The sequence below is a fragment of the Rattus norvegicus genome, chromosome 2 (assembly GCF_021556685.1).
Source record: "Rattus norvegicus strain SHRSP/BbbUtx chromosome 2, alternate assembly SHRSP_T2T, whole genome shotgun sequence".
Classification (NCBI taxonomy): Eukaryota; Metazoa; Chordata; class Mammalia; order Rodentia; family Muridae; genus Rattus; species Rattus norvegicus.
This window is the reverse complement of record NC_141535.1, coordinates 34682262-34706192: the sequence shown is the minus strand read 5'-3', so window position 1 is coordinate 34706192 and position 23931 is coordinate 34682262. Positions and strand designations below refer to the sequence as shown.

General features: G+C 46.6%; 1 protein-coding gene and 1 long non-coding RNA gene across 3 annotated transcripts in view; one reads left to right on the top strand and one right to left on the bottom strand.

Moving 5' to 3' along the window:
* The first annotated feature begins 495 nt into the window (after window positions 1-495).
* The window catches only part of Pik3r1 (phosphoinositide-3-kinase regulatory subunit 1), an 84872-nt gene continuing 61436 nt past the window's right edge, over window positions 496-23931 (top strand). Inside the window, 2 exon segments of one of the 2 annotated variants that reach the window (NM_013005.3) lie at window positions 496-690; window positions 10560-11271. In NM_013005.3, the coding sequence (NP_037137.2) occupies window positions 10938-11271 (334 nt within the window). In that variant the 5' untranslated portion in view covers window positions 496-690; window positions 10560-10937. 2 annotated transcript variants of the gene reach the window in all.
* On the bottom strand, window positions 13254-22645 carry LOC148006645 (uncharacterized). Its single transcript, XR_015673847.1, has 2 exons — window positions 19795-22645; window positions 13254-19678 (listed from the first exon to the last, which is right to left on the bottom strand). It is a non-coding gene; the product is annotated as an uncharacterized LOC148006645 (long non-coding RNA).

The window sequence follows — 23931 nt, the reverse complement described above, 5'->3', positions numbered from 1 at the left end:
CGCTTTGGCGAGCCCTAGTATCTGCATCCTCCTGAAGCCAGCCACTGTGCTCTAGCGGATTCGAAAGAAGCAGGGTCTCGCAGGCAGCAAGTCGGGCCCCAGGGAGGCCTGAACTATTTCCCACCTCTCCCAATCCCCATTTGAACTTCCAGCTTCGGGCCTGGGAGACGCCCCGCAGCCGAGCCAGCCTCCAGCGCGCAGAGTTAGAGCGCTCCGTAGCGGAGGGCGAGCGGTCCAGTCGCCCGGGGCATCCCCGTGCCGGGGGCGGAGGCGAGGGCAGTGGGGGGCGGGGGGCGGGATAGGGTCTGCAGCACGGAGTGTAGCGGCTGGACCCTTGTAGCCCGCCCGGAGACTGGCAGAGGCGGAGGGCGCGGCTCGGGCGCCGGGGGCGGGGTCTCTGGTGCTGATTGGTGCGTATCTGGGGGCGGGGCGTAGGGGCGGGCTCGGGGTGGGGCTGGCGCCAGGCGCTGGAGCTGCGGGCTCAGGGCGAGGAGTAGCTAGCAGCTGGAGCCGAGTTGGAGGAAGCAGCGGCAACGGCAGCGGCAGCAGCGAGGACGGCTGTGCAGCCAAGGAACCGGGACAGCTAAGCAACGGCCGGTCGTAGCTGGATCGAAGGAACCTGGGAGCTGGGAGCTTGAGAGGCCGCTGAAGCCCTGGCCGGGCAGAGGAAGGAAGCGAGCCGACCCGGAGGTAGGCGGCGGCGGCGGGTCCCGGTGTGCCCGGGAGGGGGAAGCGGTGCGAACGCGCACGGCTGCTGCTCTTCCTGTCACAGCAGCCACTTCTGCTGGCGAGCCACTCAAGGGGAAGCGAGCCGGCTGCCAGCTCCTAGTCGCCAGCATCTCCCGGCCACTGGGAAGCCTTCTCGGGCCAGTAACCAGCTTGTATGGTCGCGGCCACCTCCTGCTTTCATTTCCTCCGTGCTACCCCGGGCCGGCTCTGCTAGTCGCCGGGCGCGTTCTGTCCCGGAGTTGCCAGCGGTCGCCGGCTCCCCTCCTCCTCCGTCACCTCGCGCTTCCGAGGGTCTCCGATCGCCCTGCAGGTTTCTGAAGCCGGGAGCGCGCGAGGAGGGCGCCTGGAACGCTGCCTTTGCGTTAGCGCGGCATACCCTCCCAGGCCCGGCAGTCGCAGCCCGGGTCTCCGGCTGGGCTGGGCCACAGTGGTCCCCGGAGCTCGCCCCCAGCCCCCGCCCTCCGAAGTTTGCCTCCCTCCTCTTCCGGGGTGGGGGAAGTGCGCCTCGGGGCGGCCGGTGGCTGGGGCTCTAGCTTGGCGTCTGGCGCCCGCCGGGCTTGGGCAGGTTGCTGGAGGCATAATGAGTGGGATCCTGGCACCGCCCGGAAATCCAGCTTTTCCTAACGCGGGGCGACCCTGGAAGGACCTGCCCAGCAATAAGCTGCCGGCCAGGGAGAACCGGCCCGCGTGCAAGCCGGAGCTAAAATATCTGGGGGAATTGTCTGCAAGCCACTTCCTTCCCAAAGGCAGAAACTGCCCGGCAGATCACGAGACAAAGAGAATAGAAACGCTCTGGCCAGGCACGCATGTACAGAAATGCATTTTGGTAACCAGCTTTCGCGCACAATAACGCAAGGGTGTGAGCGGAGTGGCTGTGACATGTTGAATGCTGTGTGCCGGCACTGGATTCAGGGGAATTCTGCTCCCGGCGCTGGTAATACTGGAAAGGTCTCACTTCCACCGTTAATTCTTGAAGGAGCTGCAGGCTCTATTGGTGTATTGGTGTGAATTTATGCTTTATTTCGGGGTTTGATGATTTTAGGACTTAATTCCCCCCCCCCCTTTCTTTCCCTCTCTTTTCCTTTGTCAGACAGTGTGAAATAGGAAAGGATGAAGCAGTTCCGGGTTTTGAGTGTAGCATGAGATTGTCATTTCAGTGAGATCGAGTTTCAAGTTTTAGGTGGTAGGGTTACTCACAAAGCTGATTGACCTAGGCTCCTTGTGCAAGCCTATCTTAATATTTCGTTAGCTTGTGTTCCATGTTGAGCACTTGAAAGATGGTAAATTATGAGCTGAGAAAGCTTGTAGTAGGCAGATGGGTTTATTTCTGCCACAGATAGCAGATTCGTAGATTTCTAAAGTAGATATCATTAAGACTTCAGGGCCTTTTGCACAGGTGAGAAGTTCATGCAGCTTTTGTCACTGAGCAAAAGCCCCCCCCCTCCCCCTTCTCTCTTTCTCTCCCTCCCTCCCTCTCCAGTTGCACACAAGTAGATCATTTTCTTAGGCACACAAGTTGCTTAAACTTTGGAAAACACGTGTTTTTGCTTATTACCAAGAAAATGATCCTGGTTTTTCTTGCACCTCCCGTGGTTGAAAGGCAGGTTTAAATGGGGAGTGGGGGGGGAGAGCTCCTTGCCTTGCAGAAGTTCTGTGCTGGCTGCCTTCCTCTAAGTGCTAAGTGCCTGTTGCAGGCCACGCTACTTTTCCATAGCAATCTGTCAGTTTTTATGATTTGAAGAAAGTTGGATGGAGCTGATGCTGGCTCTCAGGCTGTTGTGGGAGTTTGCTTTTAACTTTCATCTTGCACCGGGACCTGTTCCTAGTTGCATAACACAACGCCACCATGTGCACGCTGTTATCTACTGTTTTATTTGTGTTTTTATGATAGCATTCTGCTTTTTCACATCTGGGATGCGCTGTAGTCATGTTAAAGAAAAAAAACCAGTATTTCACTGCCCACTGACTTGATTTATTGTTTTCTTTAGTGCTTGCTCTTGCTCTCTCTCTCTCTTTCTTCTCTCTCTCTCTCTCTCTCTCTCTCTCTCTCTCTGTGTGTGTGTGTGTGTGTGTGTGTGTGTGTGTGTCTTTGGTACATTTCTAGTATAAAGTTAGATTGGGAAAACTGAGCAGTCGAATACATTATGAAAATATGTACTTAGGCTGCTGATGGTGGGTGGTGTGCACGTATCTTTTGGAAATGTTAATTACACCTAACCTGATTGGTACACCCCTTACCCTTTTTTTTTCTTTTATTAAATATATATTAATTGTATACAGCAGTGGGTTCGGGGAACATTTTTATACACGCAATATACATTTTTATACATTTTGTTCATATTCATTCCTCCTTTAGCCTTTTCTTGTCTCTCTTCCCCTCTCAAGCTAACCTCTGAAAAGGCTTCAAGTCTTAAGTTCAAGTTTATTCAACTTACACAGACTTTGAACCCTTAAACGGTTCCTGAGAACACTGTGGGACTTTGAGTTTGTTGTATTGATTGAGATTTCCTTTCTGCCCCCTTTTCCCTAAGTAGTTCAGTAAAGCGTTGTAAAAGGCATTCACTTTGAGAACATTATCCACAGAACTTGCTAAAATAGGAGCAATTCTGGTCCAGATTTTACTGTGTTTGCATTTTTGACTTGCAAAATGTGTTTTATTGGATAAGGAGATAGTGAATGTGAGTCAACTGGGGAAAAAATGGTTTTATGGTCAGGTTGTCTATACAAGCTGAGCCAATGTTTGCATGTGAGCTTTTACTTTTAATCTCTCATGAATAAGGTGTACACATGCAGAAGAAATTAGCTCCTATCAGTCTGTTAGGCATATTAGACAGGTCAAGCACAAAGCCCCCCTTGCATGGTGGGCAGGGTTTTGCTAGCTAAGGCAGGAAAGCAAGCATTCTGATAAAGGCAAGTGATTTCAATAAGAGTATTGGCAAAACCACGACCTCCCTCCCCCCAAAAAAATTTCCATTAGAGAGGAGACAAATGAGACTTTAAAAATTGCAATAAATGAGTGCTTTTGTAAAAAAAGATACAATTTACAGCTGTCTTTAAAAAAAAAAACTGACAGTTGAGTTTGGTGGCACAGGGCTTGAGAGGTGGAGGTGAACAGCTCAAGAGTGCAAAGTCAAGTTCTACTACATCAAGAGTTCAAGACCAGTGTGGACTACGTGAGACACTGCCTACAAACTGAGTGCATAGTCACACATACAATGAATGAGCCCTTCGACTCACAGGTGACTATCTGGCTTTCGAAGCTTCATCATTTTTTTTGGACACCAAGCTAAATGAACTGAAAGATTGAGCGTGTAAAAACGTATAGCTTGTCCATTTGGCTCATGATGGTCTCCAACTCCCCCCCCCCCCCCATTTTCTGGAGAAATGTGTAATACATGTAGTACAAGCTTACTGGAGAGAAAAAATGAGACTGTAAACGTCACTTGGTTCTGCCTCCGTTGTATATCGTAAAGTAAATCAAATATATACCTATAAGCACCTGTAGTCAAAATAGTTCTCAGGTTAATGATCACCTGGGGGAGAGTTGAAGTCATAGCCTGGCCAAAGGGTCAGGAGGCTCTACCAGTGGGTGTTGTTAGAGGAGAGCTGTCCACCCAGCCGTTCAGCCTTTGCCAGGTGCCTTCCTCCTGAAGTGCCTCTGTGGCCTTGACAACTGGGCTTGTCCCAAGAGGAACCAGCGCCTTCATTCTCTGCGGGCATTGCATGACTGTGTTCAGCTTTTCCTCTTTGAGGGCAGCTCCGGGAGCAGCGACGAAACCCAACTGGACAACAGCCTCGTGGCTCCCACCCTGTGCCCTGCCACCAGGCACACTTCTGTCCCCCTCCCACACAACACCCCCTGACCTCCCCTGAGCCACCTTCCACCTTGGGTCTGGAGAGAGTGACTTGGACTAAGTCCACACACAGGCAGGCTCTATCTGCCTGTATTTACAGCAGCGTTTTATTTTTAGGTAGCTTCAGGCTTCTTTTAGAACTGCTTGAAGCACTGAAAGGCAGCACAAGAGAAAATTCCTGGCAGGCACCTGTCTGTTTCTGTTTTAAATCTGCATTGTGCAAACGGCAGTGACACTCAATGCCGATATTGCCTAGCAGTCCTATTGTTACCAAGAGCGCTACAGGAATGCCGTAACTTCAGTCACTGAAGGCACGTTTTTTCAGTTGGCTTGTTTTCTCATCTGCAAAATGGGGCCGAGAGTCACACTAGAGTAGTTGTAAGGGTTCACATCAAGCCCCAAGAACCGTGTCTGGCACATGGCAAGCACTGAGTCAGGGTTAATTGTACTAAACTTGTACTGAGAAGCGCGGTGCTATGTGCTTTTGTGAATATAATTGCCTTTAATCCTCATAATGACCTGGTAAGGTATAGATAGGTCTGCCTCTTGGCCGTACAGGTGACTGGCCTCACAGGATGATGGAGAAGAGGAAGTTTCGGCGACTTGACTTGTCCATAGTTACATATCTAGGCAAGGACCAGGGCAGTCACTGTTAGCTGCGACTCCAAGTTCACCCTTCCTGCCCTGAATTTAAAAGAGTACCATTGCTTTCTCACAAGAAGAAGCACTTTAGGGCAGCTCCCTCAGTTCACACCTCCCATGGCCCCCTTTCTTTTTTTTTTTTTTTTCCTTCTTTTTTTTCGGAGCTGGGGATCGAACCCAGGGCCTTGCGCTTGCTACCACTGAGCTAAATCCCCAACCCCCATGGCCCCCTTTCAGTCCCACTCTATACGGTAGTGTTGCTGGAGGCACACCTCTTCCAGGTGGTGTGGATCTCTTCCTTAGCTAATAAAAATATCATGGCTTTTAGTCCTGGCTCTTTCCATCATGACCCTCTCAGTCTAGTAGGGCTGCTGGGGGTGGGCTGGGGTGGCTCTCACCACTCCTCTTCCTGGTGTGCTCAGGGACACTCGGTGTCCCTCACAGCCCTCCCTCTCCACTGTGTCACCAGGGTGTGTACTCACTACCCCTATAGGGCTTGCAGGCAAGAATTACAGCCTCCATCCACACCCTGCTTACCCACACTGCTACCCAGCCTGAAGTGTGGCAGCAGGCAGCATATTCGGCTTAGCTTGTCGGTTTGGAAATGAGTTGAGCTATTAGATGCCTGTAACATTTTTCTGTCCTCCTCTAACTGAGGTTCCTCGGCGTCTCTACTACCCTGTATACAAACACGGTGTTTACTAGGACCAGTTTATAGAACATAACTTCCGGGATTTTGAAGGGTAGACAGATTTTCAAGTAACCATTCTTGTATAAGTTGAGGTAGGATGTTCGTGTGAAACTCTGAGCTAGCCCATTAAACGGGGAAGGATTACACATAGTGGTGTGGGCTACCCCATTCAGAGTCCTCCTTGTTTTCACTATAGACACTCTGGTTACTGCCACCCACTGTCATACCACTAATCTCAGGGCAAAATGGCAATGCACATTTTTTTTTTTACCTTGATTTTTATTTTAAATGGGCTTTGAAGATAACCATTATTTCTGCTCTCCAGTCGGGTTTCTCGAATCCTGTCCTTTGTAAAGGTGGATAGAGTAAGTCAGGGCCTTTCAGAGGAGAGTTTGTCTGGCCCTTTTCCGCCATGCCTGCAGGTTAGAAGGTTGAAAAAAGAGAGAATCCGCTTCTAAGCCGTCGCACATTAAGGAGTCATGGATTTCTATGTGTCAAGCCATCAGACACAATTTTCTTTGAGTCAATGAGAATTTCTCAGTATGTTAACCAGAGAAAGAAAATTTACTTTCAGTGAGTGGGCTTGTAGTCAGCTATTAAAGGGTTAAAAAAAACTGGAGCAAAATAATTCCCCTTAAGGAAATTATGGATGGTTGCATGTGACCTTGTATAAAAATAAGTTTTGTAGTTTGTTCACAGGATTCCATTATGCTTTAGGGTGTGTGTGTGTGTGTGTGTGTGTGTGTGTGTGTGTGTGTGTGGTATACCATATTCTATCAGCTTAGAGCTTTTATCATAAAGTTGCCTGGATTTTCTGAAAGTAATAGTATGTTGATGACATAGCTAATGACCTTTACCCTGTGAATCCGGGTGGAAATATTCACCAGGCAGGTGTTTGTATCTAAAGAGAATGGGAGGCATAATTTAAGGAAAGGGCAAACATCTGTTCTGTCAGAACTCCAAATTGACTTCAGGAGGGTCACAGGGGCACTTTCACATGCTTCAGGCTGCTGGGTGTCCCGTTGTCCTGGGGACAATTTGAAGAAGAGCTTGCCAGTCCTCTAGATGTGACAGTCCTTGTGACTCTGGATAGCTGTTCCACTGATCTCCCCAGGGAGGAGCCAAGTCGTTAGAACTTGTGCAATGGGAGGCCCAGGAGAGTGACATGGGCAGAGAGGCCAAGAGGGGTACAGGTGGCAGGATCGAAGTTTGTAGGACACAGAAAGGCAGGAATCCAGAAGCACTTTGCTCAGTATACTACTGTTAGTCACTGATTTATGGACTTCTTGGGCAAGGTTGCATTTTAATGAAGTGCTTCAGAGAAGCACATGCATGGTTTAGGTGCTGGGTCCGTGCACTTTGCAGGCATGCTGCCCAGCTGTTGTGGCTTTTTTTCGTGCAGGTGTGTGGGAGCCAGACCCACTCATCCGCTTGGCTGTCATGAAGGCAGGTCTACAAAATTCTCATGGGGGACCAGTCCCAGTAGGCAGGACACTGCTACTGTGGGACAGCTGGCCCCTGGAGTCCAGAAGTAAGTCACGGTAGTGTTAAAAGTGGCTGGAGATGTTTGGCTTTGTTCTCTGGTGGCGAGAATATCTGTAGTACCCTGGTTATCTTGGGTTGATGGAGATGCAGCTCCCAGTAAGGCGTCACGTGATAGCTGTGATAACGGCCTCATTTAAATGGGTATGGCATACTGGAGAAAGTGTGCAGGGTGCAGCCAGAGAGGAGGGCTTGCCTCCTCTGCCTAGCCAAGGTCTCCCAGAGCCTTGTCACCACATGATCAAGTCCCCACCCAAAGAAATGACTTGTCTGCGCCCTCTCAATTTTTACTGCCCTTCACCGACACTGAGTCATTGATCACCTTGACTGCTAACCTTAACCGTCTGTCTGCATTGATCCTCCTGGCCATGTTTGGGCCATCTGAGAAGACAGGCATGCTCTCCTTGCAGTCCCTGAGTCATAAGAGACTGAGACCCAGAGTCCTGCAGAGGTCTTAAGATTCTTCTGATAGGGGCAGAGGCAAGGCATTTGCAGAAGCCTCAAGGTCCTCTAGGGGTGGGGATTGTTTTCTCTAGAATCCAGACCCCTAAAGTTAATCAGACTCCTCCCAGGTTTCACCCCCTGTGCAGACTTTAGCCCCAGGCACACTCAATCAGATCTCAGGTTTAGAAAGCCCTCAGAAGGTGGGGAGCAGGTCTGTGCATCCTGTGTGGAATATGCCTAGTTGTTCTGTGTGCTGCCTGCCGGGATTTGTTACTCTGTTGCTGGGGGCTGGAGACATTTCTTTCCTGTTGTACTGAGAATCCCACCAAACTGGGCCTCTGGGTGGTTGAGATTGAGGAAGTGCCCAGCACCAGCTGGCAGAAAGCTATCTACCCGGGCTACTGATTTAGGACATCCCCCTTCCCAAAAGACACCCATTGCCAGGAAACGCTAACAAAAATTTCAGGGCAGATTTGAAGGAATTAAATTATTCTTAGGCATATTGCCTGGTTTCCAAGCATTTAGGGATATGTAAATTTTCATGTTCTTTGGAGTTCTGTGTCTCTTTTGTACAGAGCACATTAGTACAGAAAAAATGAGATTTGCTAGTTCTACATTTTTGTGTGAATTTATGCAATGAATATTTAATTTGATTCTGGATCTTTCAAAGGAGAGGCCTTCTTCAAACGTAATGTAGCTTATTTTTCTCATATGCTCCACTGGCTGCATTAATTTTTTTTCCCCCCTCTGATGCCTGAAATGCGAAGTAGAGTGCTACCCCAGATTAATAGTCTGTTACACAAAGATTTCCAGTGTTTGTTTTTACTTCCTTTGAATATGCTGCCCTCTTTAGAGTGTTATTGTATAACGGTAAGAGGCTTTAGCCATGTGAAGTTGAATACTTCACACTTCTGAATGCCAACATAACAATTAATCTGTGATTAGATTTCGCTTCTTAAGATTCCTACCCTGAAGAGTGTCTGGAATACTCAGCCTCTCAAGTGTTTCATTCTGTAGACTTAGAAAAGTCCCCTTGACGAGGCACCCTGAGATTGTGTGGCTGGTTTTTTCTTGATTTGCTTTACTGTGCAGTTGGTGAACTGAAACCTTTAGCTTGAGTTTAGTAAAGGTAACATTGGGAAATAAAGCGGAGTGCCGCCAGCCTGGATCTCTACTGCATGCTGTCCTGTTGGTCGTCCATAATGACTCCCAAGTTCTCTTAGCTTTGGCTCACCCATGCTCTGCCCTCAGTTGCTTTGGCAATAAAAAGAAAATAGTTTTCATTACCGTGGCCTCCACCAAACCTGTTTTACATAGTACTTCCGTAGCATTAAGCGTGGCTACTTCCTTTTGTTTCTTAGCTCAAGAAATGAAGTCTACTCATCACCCTCATTACTGGCCTGCAAGTCTGGGATCTCAGAAAGACACTGATTCCTGGATGAGCAGAAGCCTGAGTGACCAGGCCTTAATTCAGCCTCCCAAGTGTGGGGTCCCCTGACCTGGGGATCCCCTGTGTTTACCTGCTTGCTTAGTCCTATTTTTAGGGTTTACTTTGTATCTAACTAAGCCTTGACTTTCCTTCTCAGATCGGCAGAACCACAGTGTTTTTGTTTGTGTGGATTTCTACCTTCCCTGCTCTCTGTCTCTCTCTGTCTCTGTTTCTCCCTCACAACCCCTCCCCCCCCACACCCAGGTGTGTGTGTGTGTGTGTGTGTGTGTGTGTGTGTGTGTACACTCGAGTGGTTTTCTCATCCCACTGTAATCAGTCCAACTTCATTTGCAGCTAATTACAAAGCCTCAGGTATACTCCTGATTTCACCCAGAGTTTTTGGCTCTCACTAGCACCCCTGCAGTGCATGCTTACTTCCTGTGAGCCCTCAGGCCTCTCCCTCAGGCCCCTCACCTTCCTTTGCCTAAGGTTGGTGAGGAATTGCTTCCTCCAGAGAGCATTCTTCACCTTCCACACCTTCTCCCTTCATAGCACTTGCGCCTTTATGGACCTGCTCCTGCCTATAGTCTCTCAGGAGCCCTCACCCCGTTCTCTCCCTGTCCTCGTCCCTCCCTCCTGGGCATTGAGGGCAGCTTCTCCACAGGGTCCGTGCAGTGCTCCCTTACACTTGGAGACTTCATTTCCCCTTGGTGTGCATTTCAGGTGGCCCTCTTGTCTTCCCAGTCCAGGTTCACCGCTCCCTCTTTGTCTTGTGATGGATGAGACTGCCCGTGCTTCTTTCTCTGATATGACATTTGCTTGGTCTCGCCCATACCCAGAATCATGCCACACATTCCATTGTGTCTGCAGATTCCTGCAATTGGACGTGGTCTCCCACTTGAACCCCATGGCAATTTGTGTCAGAGTCTGTTACGGCCCGGTATGGCATCTACCTAATGTTATGGCTCCTCCTGCACTAGTCCTATCTTGGGAACATTGCCACATGCTAGCACTTCCACCCCTGTCCCGCCCAGTGTTCTTAGAAGGCAGGGACTGTCTTACTAATTGTGGTTTTGTATACTGTGTCAAGCAGTGGCACACCGTTCTGGGGCCTGTGCATGTCGTCTGCCAAGTTGATTAAGTACTTGTTGAATGGGGGTAGAAATTCAACTCCACACAGATGGCGAAGTGTGACGTCCATTCATAAGCCTTGTTTTTGCTTTGCTAGGTGAATGAAGCCGGGAGCGGAGTGTGACAGTAAAATCAGACGACCGATGGACAGTGTGACAAGAACGTCAGAGAGGATTGGGCCTCGCTGTGAGAGTCAGCCTGAAGTCAAGGTGTTGACAAGTTGCTGAGGACACGTGGGAGGACGGTGGCGCGCAGAGGGAGAGCCCTGTCTTCAGTCACACCATTGATGGAGGACAGATGGACACCCGGATGGCCAGTCACCTCTCTTAAACCTTTGGATAGTGGTCCTTTGTGCTCTGACGGACACCTGTTAGGGATTCTAGCCCGTTCTCTGAACTCACTTTCCCTTAAGACGTAAACTCGGACTGCAGCGTGTGAGCCGGCTTCTCCGTAGCGGGGCACCAGAGCTGCAGACATGAGCGCAGAGGGGTACCAGTACAGAGCGCTGTATGACTACAAAAAGGAACGAGAGGAAGACATCGACCTACACTTGGGGGACATCCTGACTGTGAATAAAGGCTCCTTAGTGGCACTTGGATTCAGTGATGGCCAGGAAGCCCGGCCAGAAGATATTGGCTGGTTAAATGGTTACAATGAAACTACTGGGGAGAGGGGAGACTTTCCAGGAACTTATGTTGAGTACATTGGAAGGAAAAGAATTTCACCCCCCACTCCTAAGCCACGGCCCCCTCGACCTCTTCCTGTAGCACCCGGTTCTTCAAAAACTGAAGCAGACACTGAGCAACCAGGTCAGTGTGACGAGGGCTTGGCTACTTAATGACCTTTTGATTCCATTTCATTTTTTTTTTTTTTACTTTTTAATTGGTAAGGTGTTAGTCACCTTTGGGCCTAAGTCCTCTGGGCGAGTCGACCTGAACTGGTATACAGTGTAACAGTTTGGTTGGTCCCTTCATGGCTAGAAGTTTGCTTCTGTGTGGTTGGGAGTCTATATTGGAGGATGGTGTCTGAGAGCGTGTTCTGTGAGCGTCATTAAGCACTCTTACTGAAGTGGCCATTGAATGCACCCATACGGACAATTCTTACAGTTGTTCTTGCTTTGGGAAAGCAAAGGGTAGGTCTAATATAAGTATATGTAATGTCAGTGCGGTTTGTATGGAAAAAATGTAGCGTCTTAAAGTGACCACAGGGCTCAGCAGAGAAGAAACCATTGTTTTTCTAACCCCGAATCGGCCTCTCGGTTTCCTTTCTAGGCTTGGAGTTAACATAAAAGGAAAGGATTTTCTGTTCCCACAAGTGCAGTGTAGTACCACTGTGGCAGCAATGGCTGTAGTCTGCCTGGCCTTCCTGAGGAGAAACTCGGGTTCACGGGGTGCTTCTCTTAAATGGAAACCACCTCCATTCAAAATCCTCATGCCATAGATAGCCCACGCTCAGGCTGGGCACAGCTTGGTAGACGTCTTCTATTAGGTTTCTTACTGTGGAGGGCTTCATGCTCCACTTTGGTGTCTGTCTGTTCTGTTGGACAAATCTCAGGCTGCACAAGGGGTTTCTGGAAGGCTTTCCCCAGATGAACGAGTGACTAAGAACGAAGAGGCAGATTTCAAGGGTGAGAGCTACCCTTTTAGCACTAGGCAACAGGACTGAGAATGTAGTGTCTGAGTCAACGAACAGACCTAACATCTCCCCAAAGGGATACTTGGAGACCTTTATACTGTATTTAATCGTAACAAGTAATGTAGTTTTAAAAACTATACTAAGATCAAAAGCATTTTTTTTGCATGCAAATCAAAAAGCTCTGAATTCGTGCGTGTGTTCCGGGCACATACACTAAGTACTGTGTTTCTCTCATATGGTGGATTAGCAGACTGAAGATAAAAAAAGTCATTTTTTTCCCTCCATCAAATACCATGCTTTCTGACCCGACGCCTCTCTTTTTCTGTTGTGGTTTTGAAAGATTTACTTATTTTTATTTCATGTTTATGTGTGTGTGTGCCTGACTGTGTACATGTGCACCAGAGGCATACCGGTGTGCGTAGATGCAGTAGGGGGCATCAGATCCCTGGAACTGAGGTTACGTGAAGTTATGAGTTACCATGTGGGTGTTGGGCACTGCACACAGGTCTTCTGGAAGAGCAGCAAGTGCTGTTAATTGCGGAACTCTCTTTCTCTGTTCTTCTTCTTCCCCCTCCTCCTCTTCCTCCTCACCTCCTCCTCCACCCCCTCCTCTCTTCCTTCTGCTGCACTGCTGCCTCTTCTCTCCCTCCTCTTCCTCCTCCTCCTCTTCTTCTTCCTCTTCTTCCTCTTCCTCCTCCTCTTCCTCCCCCTCTTCCTCTTCCTCTTCTTCTTCCTCCCCCTCTTCCTCTTCCTCTTCTTCTTCCTCCCCCTCTCCCTCCCCCTCTTCCTCCCCCTCTTCCTCCCCCTCTTCCTCCTCTTCTCCCTCCCCCTCCCCCTCTTCCTCTTCCTCTTCCTCTTCTTCCTCCCCCTCTTCCTCTTCCTCCTCCTCTTCTTTTCTTCTTCTTCTTTGTTAAACTTAGAAACAGTTAAATAGGTTCATTTAAGAAGAAAAATGACTTCATTGCGCCCAAAAATATAAAGGGTTGCAGAACCATAAAAAAAAAAAATAGCTCAGTTAAATTAGAGATGATTCATAAGGTGGGGTTGAGGGTGCCAGGTCATAATTACCGACAAAAAAGACTTTGTGAAATAGTTTCTAAACAAAATTGCATGTGACCGCTGCCATCCGGTGTGAGTTTATTCAGCTGTCATACCCAGTCAAGGGATAGGACTAACAGGCACAGGGCTTTCTTTCTCGTAAGGTGCTGCATGTTTGCTCTCTCCTCTCCTCAGCAGTGAGTTGTTCCCCCCACCCCCCAGGCTTTTATTCTTCTTTTTGATACATGGGAAAAGGAAAAAATGAAAAAAAAAATTGAGCAGGGTTCAAGAAGGCTAATATGATAATATCATTCCCATGATAATGCATGTGGAAGCACTGGAAAGAAAAGGGCCTGAATATAAACGAGAGATTTGAAATAGCGGAAAGGTGGGGGGAGGGGGGGCAGCGGAGGGAGGGCATCACCAGGAGGGCATGGTGTTCGCATTCATCAGATACTCCAGAAACGTCAGCCCCACACACTCACTTCGCTTCAGTGTGGCTCATGGGACATGTGAAGCCAGCAGTGCCCATGTAGGTACAGAGGCAGATTTCTTTTGCCCAAGTAAATATTCATTTCCAAAGCTTTCGTGGTGGACAATTGTGTGGTGGCAAGAAAAGGAAGTTCTTTTCCTCTCTTTTCTCCTCCTCGGTAATAATTTCTTCACTCTTGTCTTTTTCGTCGTCTTTTTCCCTCCATCGAACTTGAGTTCATTGGTTTTCTTATTGAAGGCTACTCTTCAAGCCTAAGAGCTGCGTGCATTCTCTCTTCTGGGAACCTGGACACCAGACGCCTTGCTAATGGACAGCAATGTAGGCAGAGGAACCTTGGATCAGTGTGTATCTATCTAACCTACTTTTATCCTGTCGATTCCCCTTAATCCCAAGCATCCCTGTTTTTCAGCTCATGTTCGACAGCAGGTTTTAAACTCCTGGGCTCACCTCATCCTCCTTCCTCTGCCTCCCAAGTACCTGTGACTACAGCTGGGTCCCACAGCTCCCAGAGACCACTCTGTGTTTCAAAGGAAAGTGTTATTCAGCCCATGGTCCAAAGTAGACTCTTATGAGCGGTTCCTCCTTATGCAATACGATCTACCTTTTTCTTTCTTTGTACTGCATGCATTTCGTTCGTTATGGGGTTGAAGAGACTAGCATTTGAATTGGGGACCAGGCAGGCACTGTTACGTAGCTAGGCCGGCGAGTGCCAAGTACATAGTAAATGTCAAACACCAACCAAACGGCAGTGCAATCTACGTGAACATCTGATTAAGCACCTCCTCTCAGGACTTGCTCTACCAATCCATTTTGCATTCAGTTGTCTAGAGCACCTTGGCCTGCGCATGGAATAAGCTTATTTCCTGACCTCTGCGTGCCAGCGTGCCACACGCGGGCGCACAGGCCGAATGGACGAGCCTGCTCCTGGCCACCATGTGCTCTTCCATTCCTTCCTGTGAGGTACCCTGTGGCCCTGTCCTTCAGAGTTGCTGGCTGGGCCTCCAGAATGCTTATCTTCTGCCACAGCCTTGGGACAGCTCGTTCTGCTGCTGGGGAAAATGGGTGAAGCTGATAGGGAGCAGAAGGTGTGTCCTATCAGCAGGTGACCTCGGGCACAGATTTTATATTATTTGTAGTGGCCTCCTTACCTCCTCAGCGCCTTTTATGGCTCTCCCTTTGCATGAGGGCCACTGTATTCAAAACGAGGCTTCCTGTTTTACTTGCCTTCTTGGAACCCAGTGTCCCATTTGAGCAGCTTTGGAGACCCCTCTTCCTAGGTCTTGTTGGACTGTGCAAGGTATATCTTCCACACCGAGACATACAGACGGACATTCTGCCCTACACACAACCATCCTTTGTGGGGGGGGGGGGTCTCCCGTTTCCTTTCCTGTACAAGGAAATGAGCCGCTGTAAGCGAGGATTCGGGGATGAAGGATACAAATACGTTCTCGGGTGCAGAGGATGTCTGTGGGCTGCTTTGAGCAGCTTGAACACATCCTTCGCCGTGAGATAGGCAGCTTAGGTTTACCTGTCCATCTCATCCTGTGAGCTTCTGACCGAGAGAGTTTGTGTAAAGCGGTAAAACCTGCCAACTTGAGGGGCCACTTGGGCACCGAGTTTACATAAACTCAGGCATGCCTCCTGCACCCATGACCCGGCAGACTCCCGACGACAGCCGGTCCCAGCTGGTTTTACATATAAAACAAACGCAGCCATTGGCTCAAACTGTTTTACTTTTGGATCAAGAACCCCTTCTAAACACAAGAAGAAAAGAGCCTGCATTTTGTTTGTTTTCATGGTCTCCCCAGACGTGGTATCTTTACATTTTTTTACACTCTGGCTTTTGAGTGTCCCTCCATGCTTGTTACTTACTTCTTGTCCAGCAAGTGAGGCTGCAATAAATCATAGAAGTCACAGGGGTCACAGAAGCTAAGAGAGGCCTGATCCCAAATTATACACCTTGGTGGGGTGCCGTGGTCTCAATGCACGACTCTCTGCGGGAAGCAATAAGCGGAGAGGCCTTCCTGTCTGTGGGACTTGTGTTTGAGACCCTGCCTTTTCTTACCGTTCTCCATCTCCTCTCCACCTTCCGAGGGAAGCATTGCTGGGAAGCTGGAGGACTGTCTCAGGCATCTGACTTTGGGTGGCGTTCACCTGTTCTGCATTCTGTAACCATGGCAGTCTGTGGAGAAAGCAGGGCAAGGTGCAGGACCCTTGATGGGAGGGCTCTTGAACCTCTACTCAAGATAGCCAGAAAAAGCTTGAATGTTTGCCTTTCTGTGTTTTTTTAGGAAGCAGAATGTATGTCTGAAAGATGGTTTGTATAATTGATTAATCACAATTGTCATAGTTAATTTACTGGCCATAGTGATAGTTCTGTACTGAGAATCAAGCCCAGGATCTCGTGCGTCTGAGGCAAATACCATGCACCTACCTAGCCCACATATGCAGCTCTTTTTTCCTTTGGTGTTTGAGATACAATTTCGACATGTAACTGGCTGGCCCGGAACTCACTAAATAGACCAGGCCGGCTTGGAAGTCCCAGGGATCTGCCTTCCTCTGCCATTGGAGTACCAGGATTAAAAGCATCACCATGCCTGTGTAGAAATGTGATTCGTAATTTTGGTAAAAGATGACCTTAACCACTTCTTTTGTGATCATAGACTGTATTACTTTTAAATTATTAGACATTGCAATATAGCCCTCCCCTCCATATATAGACAATTGATATCCCGTCACTAAATCCTTGATTTGCTATTTTTCTCGTTAGTTTAAAATGTAATCATTCCCCCCCCCCCCCCCAGAACTGTTTGCAAGGAAGAAAAGGAATCCTGGAGAACAATTTGCATATCTACACTGATTTGTAAAAGGAAATCCAGAAGAAGAAAAAGGAGTTCTTTTCTGAAGCAACTAGTTAGGAACTGACAGAGGAGCCCTCTGGCAGCTGAGTCAAGGCTGCCCTGGGCATTCCCGGCCCTGAGAGGAGACACACGTCCTTCTCCTGGGTATTACTCACAGGGAAAGACCAGAGTTTCTTTACAGAATCCATGGCTGAGGCGGGCAGCTTGGGCTCCTTGTTTTTCTTCCCTTCCAGATTTATTTCTATCTTTTTATTATAGATACCGTTCTGTGGGTAAGTGACAGTGACTTCGAATTTCCCCAGAGGTAGACTTAGAGATGGCTGTGAGCTTCCTGACGAGGGTCCTGGGATCTGAACTCTGGCCCTCTAAAAGAGCAGTACATGCTCTTAATCACAGAGTCGTTTCTCTAGTTCCACATTTTATTTTTCCCTTAAGTGAAATACAGTAACCCCTGGCAGGCGCTTGGTTACCCGAGGTCAAGGGAGATCTGAACATATTACTATACAAGTAGGCATTTGAGGGAGAGAGGTGAAGTGACTGTATTTCCATGATTTTTTTCTTTTTTCTTTTTTTGCTGTAGTATATTGTGATTATTGCGTTTGTATTGTTTACACACTGCTCCTATCACAGATGTGTATGCACAGGAAGACAGTAGTATATATAAGAGAACGGAACTCTTTGTGTATTTAGGTGCCTACTAAGGGTCTTAGAACGACAGTATTCCTGCATATTCTATGTTAAATTTTTGGGCATAGCATTGGGGGGGGTGTTGGAATGTGTGTATGTGTGTTTGTGAAGTGTTGAAGGGCCACAGGCTTTACCTTTTCAGTGTGAATGAAGCCCTCCCACCTCCCTTCAAACGAGTTATTTAAGCCAAAGTCTCCTATTTTCTTCACTAACAATTGAATTAATGTTATTTTCCTAAGTTTTCTCTGTCATAAAGATAAAACTCCGTGGACTATACCATTAGTTCACTTGTCACCAGAGTCTTTGACAAGCCTGATGTCTAGTCAGGTTCCTAGGTGTATGTATGTATCTTTGTCCAAAAGGGATTAGTAAACATGTCTTTAGAACATTCACATTCGAGAAAATAAACATTAGAAAATTTGCAAGTCAACAACACATGGTGCCTTACATCTGCTAAGTTGTATCCCAAAAGGAGAAAATTTTGTACCTGTGGCAAGTTTGCATGCCAAGTGTGTCATATCATTTGCATATTCATATTTTAGTTAGTAACGAACAAACAGAAAGTAAATGTTAGCTGTGCGGCTGGCTGGTGTTTATAGGTGTGTGCATGTTTTTTGTTGCTGACAGATTGCCATGGGAGAAGGTGTAAAATGGACTGAAGCCCGGGATGGGGCTGGGGGGGTGGGGTCGTTTGGTGTGATAGCTGGACATAGGAACAGCATTGCTTCATAGGCGCTACCGAATGTTTTCACGTCTTGGTTTAATTTATAGCATTTAATATCAAAGCAATCTTTTAATAAAACAAAATCTTTTAATAAAACAAATCTAAATAGAGACCAACAAGATGAAGTAAAAATTGCTTTTATTCCAGTAACTAGGATCCGATTGCCATCCATTTAACAAAATAGTATCAGAATACTCTATAAAGGTTTTTTGTTTGTTTGTTTTTTTTGTCTTTTGTTTTTGTCTGTGTAGCCCTGGCTGTCCTAGAACTCACTTTGTTGACTAGGCTGGCCTTGAACTCAGAGATCCTCCTGCCTCTGCAGCCAGAGTGCCGGGACTGAAGGAGTGAGCTACCACTTATAAAGTATTTCTATTTGTCATTATTTATAAAGTTTCCTTGCCTATCCTTATTCTACTACAGTTGCCGTGTAAACATTGTTAAGGAACAATCTTGTAACTAAACGTCAAATACAATGTACATTGTTAAAGTGCACCCTTGTGTTGGAAAGAGAAAAAAGTGGCAGAACCTTCTACTTTCTCAGCTGGTGGCTTTGTACCACCTCATAGCCTGAGTGTCATTTGTAGGAATTCTTTCTCTTTGTTGTTTCTTGATTAGAGATAGATGCTGGCAGTCTCCTTGTATTCATCCATCTTACCTGTTCTCAGCTCCTGTCATGCATTACGAAAAGCTTCCATCATTCTGTCCTGTCACAGTTTGATGTATATTGAAGTTAGTGAAGAATACGATCTGATTAACTCTGATATCCAGGACAGGAAGGAATATTGGCATGCTTGAACTATCGATTCTTTCTGATATGTTATTTAGGTCAGAAACTGCCTCGCCTCCCCAAATATTCCATAATCACGTTAATACCAGGGCATACGAATTGTAAAACGGACAGTTCAATATTGGCTCTTCTGAGAGCAGGCTCTGTTTTTGTTTCAACTTATGAATTTCTACCGCTAAGAACTGTTGGAGAACTAACTCTCCTACCCTCCAGTGATATGTTCTTTCCCCTCTAATAGTCCAGCAGCACTGCCCTGAACTGAGTTTATGTGGAGGACCGACTTAGGATAACTGGGAAGAGACACTCACAGAAGCTCATTACAAGATCTGCTCGAAGTTTCTCTGGCGATTATAGGAGCCATTGCTAATGAAGTCCAGCTGGTACTTTTTTGTCAATCTATATGATACCCGATCTTAAGACATAGCTCACCATGGTATAACAGCTGTACATTTATCGGTGGGCACTTGGCAGTTGCTGCCTTCCACATTGGCTCTTGACTCTTCAAGGATCGTAGTAGCAAATGAAATGGTGTCCGTGGACTACCGTCCCTTCCCGTGCAGCCTCTGGATTCCCCCTTGTCCAGGGATCTCACGGAATATGTGAATTACAGCCTCCAGGATCAGTGAAGGATGGTAGTCATAATGTGTTCGTTTGGCTTCTGACGTTTTGCTTATTGAGGACTTCACATCTGTAGAAGAGGTTAACACATTTTCATGTTAGGCAGGGCTGTCCTGAAGCCAGTCCCTGTCTTTTATGGTCATTATCTTGGTCGAGCCTTCTGCTCAAAGGGAAAACACCTAATACTGGTCCCAGCAAAAAGGAAGAAGCTGTCTTACTTGTTTCAATAAAATGCAGTTTTCAGAGTTATTTAAAGGTGCCGAGAAGGTGCTGTTTTGTGATATTATGTATTCTAATGAGCTGTGGACTTTTAGACTATTGTGACTGCATTCATTGCTGCTGGCTGTAATTTTACCACAGGTTTTAAAAACGACTTTTTCAGGGGTTGGGGATTTAGCTCAGTGGTAGAGCATTTGCCTAGCAAGCGCAAGGCCCTGGGTTCGGTCCCCAGCTCCGGAAAAAACAAAACAAAACAAAACAAAAAATGACTTTTTCTTTTGTTTTCTGGTGCTGGGACTTGAACTGAGAGCCTTGTGGATGCTAAGCAGACACTGTAACACTGTGCTCCACCCCAACCCTTTGATATATATTTTAATTAAACATAAGAATATTGCTTTTTCACTAAACGATCCATTTGAACTTTTTCTATCTCTTGCTCATTTCTTTACTAACTATAGCCACATAGTTGGGTATCTGTGTCACTATTAAACTTGATGTGTATGATTATTTATAATTTTTAAATATAACATTTAAAAACTATGCGTTCGTATATTATGTACAGTTTTAAAGCATTCTGTATCAATATCAAGCTTTACTAGGTTATTTTAAAGGTAGCCCCAAGATGAATATTTTTGAGAGATATATTGAAAGAGCCCAGAACACTGATATTTATCTAATTTCAAGGACTGAGGTGGAGCAAATATGTTTAGAATAAAGATTACTGTCCCATACTTTCTCATACCTGTATTTACTGAAAATCTTTGTTTCAAGTTACACCTTAACACTGTGTAGACTTAAGCGTCGGCAGCCTCTTGCTGGGCCTTTTATGGACATTTCTCAACAGGACCCACTCGTCCTTTCAAAGGTTGGTTCTTAGGACCGTGTTGAGATACGCACAAGCTAGTCTCTGGAAAGAAGGGGGACTCCTTAGTAAGGAGCCTTTGCAAGGGCAGAGCCACGCCAGGCATGGTGGCAGCCACAGCATGGGCCTTGACTTGCTGTCCCCTCTGACGTCCCGGGCAGCTGAAGTCTTCATAGATATCTGCTAAGTGGCATCAGTCATTCCATTCACTCGGCCTTAAAGAACTTACCCTCGTGTTATATATGACTCCTTTCTGACCAGCACATTGAAGAGTCGACTTACAAAGAGAAAGATGGGGCTTCAAAAGGAAGACCACGTTTTGGGTATATGCCAATTATACCCCCCCCCCCAATCCCATGATTATATAAAACTATATAATTAAAGTTATATAGTTTTATAAATGTGCCCCAAACTCCCGCCTCTGTTATTTTTGAAGATGCCAAATGCCGCTTCACATGCGTCCAGGTTTCAGGTTTTCATATTTCAGGCTCACAGCCTTTCTATTAGAATGAAATGCAGGCCAGGCCTGCCCTGCTTCAAAGCCAAAATCCTGAGGATATCCAGTCCAAGAGCTGTGTGTTTTGGCGTGTGAAGACCAGCTGCTTGGATCTGTACCTACGAGAACTCTCACTGACTCAAATGAATCCGGAGCCTTGTTCCCTGAATTATGTCAAGGTTAGCAGTAAATGCTGCTTTAGAGGACTGAGTAAATTACCGAATTCCTGTGAATGTCAAACTCTATTTCTCAGCAGAGACGGCCACTGCCAAGTCTGTAATGTACACATTGTGTTCTGTTCCCTGACCTCCAAAGACAGGAGGGTGGATGGAGGAGGGCTTGCGTGGGGCACAGGTGAATTCCATTTCTAGGGACTTGCCACGGCAGCGTGACACTACTGGTGAAGTCACTGAAGCACTGGACGCTGGGAAGACTTCTTGAATACTTTGATTTTTTTTACTTTTTTTTTTCCTCCTTCAGTCGAAAAAAAATTATGTAAAAAGTTCCCTGAGTTTATAAGGTCCTAACCAGGAAGCAGCTCTGGCATAGCTTTCTGAGAGCCTCCAAGAGGACGACCTCTCTTCCCACCACAGCCATAAGAGGCAAGAACAAAACCACATTCTCGATTATTCCAGGAATCAGTTCTACTTGGAAAGTCTGCCTGCTGTGAGGTCAGTGGACCCAGTTTCAAAATGTAACAGAGCAACATTTGACCACTTAAAAGTAGCCAGGTAGCCCCACGATGCCCCTGTCTCTGTTTCGTCATCTCTCCAACCCTACCTTTCTTCAGTGGAAGGTAATAATTCAGAAAATAACCAAGAGCCATGTGTGTCGGCTCAAACATGTAATCCCAGTGCTCAGGAGACAAGGTTCAAGGATTTCAAGTTCAAAGCCAACCTTGGTTACCTGATGAGATCCTGTCCAGAAAAACAAAGAAACAAACAAATGCATAAAATCTTTATATAAAGCTGGGAGGGGTGGCACAGAGGAGTTGAGTCTATAAAGAAACAGAGTGCTAGAGGTGTCTCCGAAAGATAATAGCTAAGGGAAGTTTCGTGCATTCTAGACTGTCGGTCATTCAGGACCTCAGGCAGCCAAATCAATACCAGGAAAGGATTTTTTTTCCCCCTTTCAGATTAACAAAATGACGTTGAAAGGAGAACCAGTTTGGACATTGCCTGGGAATTGTTGGTTTCAGTCTGCCATCTGACTTTAGCCTCGAACCCAGGACCTAAGCCCGTGGAGAGGATGGGCAAAAGAATGTCTGGGAGAGATCTTACTCGTTGGTAAACAGGAAAGCCCTCCCAAGCCTACAGAAAACCATTTTGTACACCCCGTGGGTGGAAAGGCAAGAGGGACTTCTAGAAGTGAGTGTTTCAAGCTTTGAGTGGACAGAAAGCAGCTGTGCAACTCCAAGCTGAGGAGGTGAGGGTGGAGTACAAGCAGGGAGTTATTAAAGAAACTAAGTGTGCTAGTGGTGGGCAGCAGAAAGGGGAACGGTCAGCGTTAAAGTAAGATCTGTACTGAGCAGGATACAAGAAGAAAGGACTTGTAGAATCCGGAGAAAAAGACTGAATGGAAGTGGGCAGGGGGAGATAGTATTCAGAGTCACGGTGAGAAAGTCAAGAGTCCGTGAAGAGGAGCTCATTTCAAGTAACACGTAGGAACATGGCTGGAACAGCTTCAGGACTGCACGGATCTGAACCTGTTCTGTGCTGTTCCCACATGACGTCACTGTAAAGCCACCTCTAGATACGTTTTAGAAAAAAAAATTAGATTAAAAAATAATATTAAAGTTCTTTGTCAGAATGTATAACAAGGTATTTGTTGCCAAGCAACAAAATCACCTTCTGCCTCTAGCAGTCAGTGTTGAAGAGCTGCTGTGTTTCAACCCAGTTTTGAGAAGAACTGATGGGGACCAGGGTGATGGGCTGCCTCCTTATACTTTATGTTGGCCGCAGTAACTCAGGAACAACACAGGAAACCGGTCACATCACTTGGGGGTGGGGCTCAAAAGTTCCATTTTTCATCCTTAAGTTCACAACTAGAGCATATGTTAAAAGTGATTTTGATTAATTTAAGGATTAGACATATGCAGGGTGCATCTTCCAAATCCTGAGAACTACAATGATATAACAAAAGTATAATAGTGTAGATGGAAAAGGCTTACTGTGCATAAAAATTTTAAAGAAATATATATATGTATATATGTATATGCATCGATGTGTGTGTATATATATGTGTATATATATGTATATGTTTCAATGTGTGCACACATAAACCTAAAACTAGCTTTTATACCTGCCTTTGCACACATTTCAGGTTCTCTGCTAACACCTTCCATGAAGGTTTTTGAGTGTTAGCTCCTTACTTTTCATGATAACTCTATGATGGTGACTTTATCCATACACCCATTGTAAAGCCAAAGTGTAGTTAAATCCCCAAGTTACACAGTAGGAGTGTTGAGATTTGACCTCAGTGCTCTGAAGCAGATATAGCATGCTAACAAGAGCCAATAGATAATCATGTTATACCGTGTGACTAACCCACTGCTGGTTCAGTCAGGGTGTGTCCTGGAGCCAAAACCAGAAGAGGCCCCCCCCCCCCCCCCCCCCGGCTTTCCAGTGACCTATGGTCTGTCAAGACAAAAGGAGCTAAACAAAATGGATGCTTCCTGTCTCAGGACATAGACTCATGAACGACTAATGGATGAAGCAGACACGAGTGTCATTTTTCCTTACATCAAAAGAATGACAGGTCAGCACACTCAGATTTTAAAGACAGTTTATCCCCTCTGCATGTTGGATGGAACCTTCTTTGTTATTGTTGTTTTGTGTGTGTGTGTGTGTGTGTGTGTGTGTGTGTATTGTTGTTTTGTGTGTGTGTGTGTGTGTGTGTGTGTGTGTGTGTGTGTGTGTGAGAGAGAGAGAGAGAGAGAGAGAGAGAGAGAGAGAGATTTTGATTGATTGATTTGGGGGCCAGAGGACCAGGTCAGGTGACATTCTAGGAAGGCCATCTGTCTCCACCATGACATTCAGACTAGACCGGC